The sequence below is a fragment of the Dictyostelium discoideum genome (genome assembly GCF_000004695.1).
Source record: "Dictyostelium discoideum AX4 chromosome 4 chromosome, whole genome shotgun sequence".
Lineage (NCBI taxonomy): Eukaryota > Evosea > Eumycetozoa > Dictyosteliales > Dictyosteliaceae > Dictyostelium > Dictyostelium discoideum.
Genome location: NC_007090.3, coordinates 2,195,512 through 2,200,850, shown reverse-complemented (window position 1 = coordinate 2,200,850; position 5,339 = coordinate 2,195,512). Strand labels below are relative to the sequence as shown.

Sequence of the window (5,339 nt, the reverse complement as noted above, 5' to 3'; positions counted from 1 at the left end):
TTTTTTTTTTTTTATCTTTTTAATACCACACTTTCCGAAAGGTTTTTTTTTTTTTTTTTAGCATTGATGCCATAACAACATTTGAGGATTATTTTGGAAACGGCGAGGAATTGTTGATTCGAATTAAATTTTGTTTTTTTTTTATCCAAAATATCTAAAAAAAATTTTTTTTTTAATTTTTTAATTTTTTTTTATGAAAATTTTCAAAAGAAGTTTCACGCATGTCCCACTCCTTTAAATAACACCCTGATTATCCATTTTTCCTACTTTGATATTAATATTGACCATTGATTTGTTTTTTTTTTAAATTTTTTTTTTTTTTTTTTTTTTTTTTTTTGGCACTGACAAATTTTTTTTTTTTTTTTCTTTGGGGATTTGGAAATTTTTTTAAAAATAAAAATATCTTTACCTTTTAAGGGATTAATAATATTTAATTTATTTGGATTTTTTATTATTTAAAAATTCAAAGGATATGGTTTTAAATTTTTTTTTTTTTTTTTTTTTTTTTTTTTTTTTTTTTTTTATTTATCCAAAAAAGAAAAAAATTCAATATATGTAATAAATATTTTAAAAATAATAAATTTTAAATAATAACCAAATATATAAATATATTATAAAAACAAATAATCAAAATTAAAGGCGCTAAGAATCGAGTTTTTCCTTAATAAGGTTAATTTGAATCTGATGGGGGTTGGGGTTTTTTTTTTTTTTTTTATTTTATTTTTTTTTTTTTAAAAAAATATTCTAACTTGTAAAGGTTCATTACAAGTTTTATTATTATTATGAACCTAACTCCCAACTTACTTTTAATTAAAATGGTTTTTTATATACATATATATATTTTCAAATTACCAAAGATTTTTTGCCTCATGTATGGGCTTATATATATAGAAAGTATAATTTTTTTATTATAAAAAAAAAACATATTTAGGTTTTACAAATTTTTAATACCATTTCAAATTAATTTATATTTTATTCCTCTTTTTTTTTTTTTTTTTTTTTTTTTTTTTAAAATATATATCATTTTTTTTTTTTTTTTTTTTTTTCATATAAATTTTTTTAATTGATTCAAATACCCAATCGAATTTTTTTATAAAAAAAAAATAAAAAAAAAAAGTCAAGTCGTTTTTTGTTTTTTTTATATATTTTTTTTTTTTTTTTTCTTTTTTAATACAAATAAATATATTCTTTTTATTTTTTTATTTGATATACTAACTAATAATTTTTAAATTTTTTTTTTCTTTTTTTATAGACAGATTAACTCAAACTCTTAAAGGTAATTGTCAATATAAAATTTTTTATTTATTAATATATTTTTTTTTTTTTTTTCACATAACTATTTTTGTTTAATTGTTTCAAATATTGTTTTTGTAAAAAAATTATGAAAATAAAAATTTTAATTAAACGAATTAATAACCACAACCAATAAATCAATTAATTAAAAAAAAAAAAAAAATAGGAAAAACAAAAAAAAACAAAATAAAATATTGAACCATATGGTGAATTATTAAAAAAAAAAAAAAAAAAGAGATGCATTGATAAAAAAAAATAAAAAATTAAAAAAACGGGCATGCCTTTTCAAAAAATAATTAAAATTTTAAAAAATGTCACAAACAAACCCCTTGGAAAAAAAAAAAAAAAAAAATTGGGGAAAAAGAAATAAAATTTTTTTTTTTTTTCTGGGGTCTAACTGAAAAAAAAAAAAATTCAAAAAAAAAAAAAAAATTAATATAAAACCCACATAATCATCAAATCAAAATTAATGGTTTTATAGATAATTAAAAAATATTAAAAATAATAAAAATAATAACAAAAATAATAATAATAATAATAATAATAATAATAATAATAATAATAATAATAATAATAATAATAATAATAATAATCTTTTATTTTTTATTTATTTTTATTTAATATTTTTTTTCTCAAAACAAATTTGTTTTTATTTTTATTCAACTTTTGAAAAAGTTAATACTTTGATCATCAATACCAAATAAACAATTTGTTTTTTTTTTTAAATTTTTTTGTATGTATTCAAAAAAAATAAATAATTCTATTAAAAATAATATCAAAATAATTTTAAAAATAATAATAATAATAAAAATCCAACTTTATGAGGAAATACCATAATTGTATTTATGGCCAGTTATTAATTAGATCAAATATTTTTTTAATTAAAAAAAAAAAAAAAAAAATTTATTTATTTAAAAATATAAAAAAAAAAAAAAAAAAAAAAAAAAAGAAACCCAATTTTCGAAGAAGATGGAATTTAAAAAAATCAAAAAAAAAAAAAAAAAAAAAACAGTTTAACTTTGATTTTTAAAAATAATAATATTTAATAATAAATAATAATAATAATAGCAACATATAATCATATAATAATAATTATATTTCAAAAATATTATAACAACTTATTTGAATTAATTAGGGAATGGGAAATCTATATATAAAATTTTTTTTTTATTAAAAAAAAAAAATTATAATTTCATTGTTTGGTTTGGTTTTTTTTTTATTTATTTTTATTTTTTTTTATTATTTTTTTTTTTTTTTATTTTATTTTTTTATTTTTTTTTTTTTTTTATTTTTATTTTTTTTTTTTTATTTTAAATAATTCAAATTAATTCTAAATATGTATGTGTATCCAACTGGGTTTATAAATACATTTTCTTTAAAAATTTATTTTTATTTTTATTTTTTTTAAAAAAAAAAAAAAAAAAAAAAAGCAAAGAAAAAGGAATATTCCACAACTTATTTTACCCTTTTTAATAAATTAATAATATCATTGGATCACAAAAAAAAAAAAAAATAAAAATAAAAAATAAAAAAATAAAAAAAAAAAATATTTTTTAAACCATGTTCATTTGTTAATATCGAAAAAATATTTATTTTATTTTTTATTTTATTTTATTTTATTTTTATGATTTATTTTCTTGTTTGTGTTATTACATTGTATATACACTTCCTAGTTTCAAAAATAAAAAATAAAATAAAATAAAATTAAAAAAATTGAATAAAAATAAAATAAAATAAAATAAATAAAACAAAAATAGAGGAAATAAAATTAAAATAAAAAATATTTAATTTAAAATAATAATAATAATAATAATAATAATAATAATAATAATAATAATAATAATATAGGCACAATAAAATTAAAACCCTAGTAAATATAACAACATAATTAGGATTAAAAAAAAAAAAAAAAGAAATTTTTTATTCCTTTTTTTAATATATATATTTTTTTTTCTTGTTCCACCCTTTTATCTCCTTGAAATTTGTAAGAGGAAACATGTGGATCACAAAATTTTAATTCATGTCTTTTAAAATTATTTTACTAAATCAATTCTGAAAAAAAAAAAAAAGAAAAAAAAAGAAAAAAAAAATAAAATAAAATAAAATAAAATAATAATACTAATTTACTTTTTTATCATATAAATTATTAATTAACTACCCTCAACAGTTTTAAATTGGTGTTTTAGGTAAGCAAATTATTATAAATACATATAAATTTTTTTATTTTTCCCAACAATACCAAAGCATGTTAAAAAAAAAAGAAAAAAAAAAGGAAAAAAAAAAAAAAAAACCCTTTTGGGGTTTATCATCATTATTATTCTTTAATTATTTTAAACTATTATCATAATGCCAATCTTGATCTTAAATCAATTTCATTTTTTATCCCACATTTTCTATCTCACAACTTGTATAATAATAATAATAAAAATAATAATAAAAATAATAATAATAATAATAATAATAATAATAATAATAATAATAATAATAATAATAATAATAATAAATAATAATTATAATAATTATATTTGTTTCTATTTTTAGTTCCCCACACTTTTTTTTTTTTAAAGTGTGGTCTATGGACAAATTATATTAGTTTAGAAAAAAAAAAAAAAAAAAAAAATCTTTTTCACTTTGTTTAAATTATCTTTATTATATTTGATAACATTAAATTCAATTATTTATGGGGATAATTAAATAGATGTATATCGTTACTTTTCTTTTTTTTTTTATTATTATTATTTTTTTTTTTATTATTTTTTTTGCTCCACTAAAAACACTTTTATCGTCTATTATTAGTTTAACAATTATTTTATTCTTATTTTTACCATTCCAATGGTATGACAATACACACTACTACATTATTATAAATACAAAAAAAAAAAAAAAAAAAAAAAAAAAAAAAAAAAAAAAAAAAAAAAAAAAATTTAGTTGATGATGTTGTTTGTTTGAATATTAGTAGTTTTGTTTCATAATCTTCGAATAATTAAATTTTTGATTTCTTTTACCGCCAGTTAATCGCCAATAACCATTTTTTTAATGTCTAAATAATAATAATATTAATAATAATAATAATATTAATAATAATAAAAAAAAAAAAAAAAGATAATAATTATTAAAATAATAAAATAGATAAATAAAAAAATAATTTTTAATACTCCTATTATTATCATCAATACCATCTTATTGTTTGTTATATTTTTAACAGTTCCAAAAAAATTTTTTTTTTTTTTTTTTTTTTTTATATTATTTAATGAGCGTGCGGTAAACAAGTTATAAAAAGAAATAATATATAGGCAAATATATAACACTATTCACATCACCACACATTTACACCCATCCACACATTTCAACACACTTTCAAACACACACACACCACCCAGTAATGTGGTATGGCTATCGCATATATACATAAATAGTATATAAATGATAAAAACATATACATTTAATAACAACAACAATTATGGAATCACATTTATTATACATATATATATATATATATATATATAAATTTATACATATATAAAAATTTATGTATATAAGTGTGTGTGTCTCTCCGTGCGTGTTTAATTAATTCATCACACACACACACACACACAGATAGACACACACCACAACCCCATATATGATATTCTCACACATACACCCTCTCACATTGTTTTAGTGAAATTATAATTGTTTTTTTTGTTTTTTTTTTTTTTTTTTTTTTTTTTCTATTTTTATTATGCCCGGACTCAGTAAGTCGGATGATTTTTTTTTTTTTTTTTTTTTTTTTTTTTTTTTTTTTTTTTTTTTACTCTTCATCTTCAAAGAGTTTGTTCATTTAATTAGTGCCAATACATATTATAATTTTATATGTAATATAATAAATAAAATATTTATATAAAAAGGTGCACCAAGACAAACTTTTTTATTTTTTTTTTTTTTTTATTTTTATTTTTATATATATATGTATTTTTTTTTTTTTTATTACTTGTTTTTTAATTAAATTAAAAAAGTAATATTTATTTCATTTAATTTGGTGGTCACCATCATCACCATAATCAAAC

The 5,339-nt window shown here is 15.2% G+C and overlaps 1 protein-coding gene across 1 annotated transcript; it reads left to right on the top strand.

Annotated features, from left to right (window-relative positions):
- Positions 1 to 5,014: 5,014 nt before the first annotated feature.
- DDB_G0284595 (hypothetical protein) lies at positions 5,015 to 5,241 on the top strand (the record flags this gene model as incomplete). The annotated part of the gene is made up of 2 exons (XM_633406.1): positions 5,015 to 5,147; positions 5,181 to 5,241. Coding segments are annotated over 2 exons (194 nt in total), but the record flags the coding sequence as incomplete, so codon positions are not given.
- Positions 5,242 to 5,339: the final 98 nt, after the last annotated feature.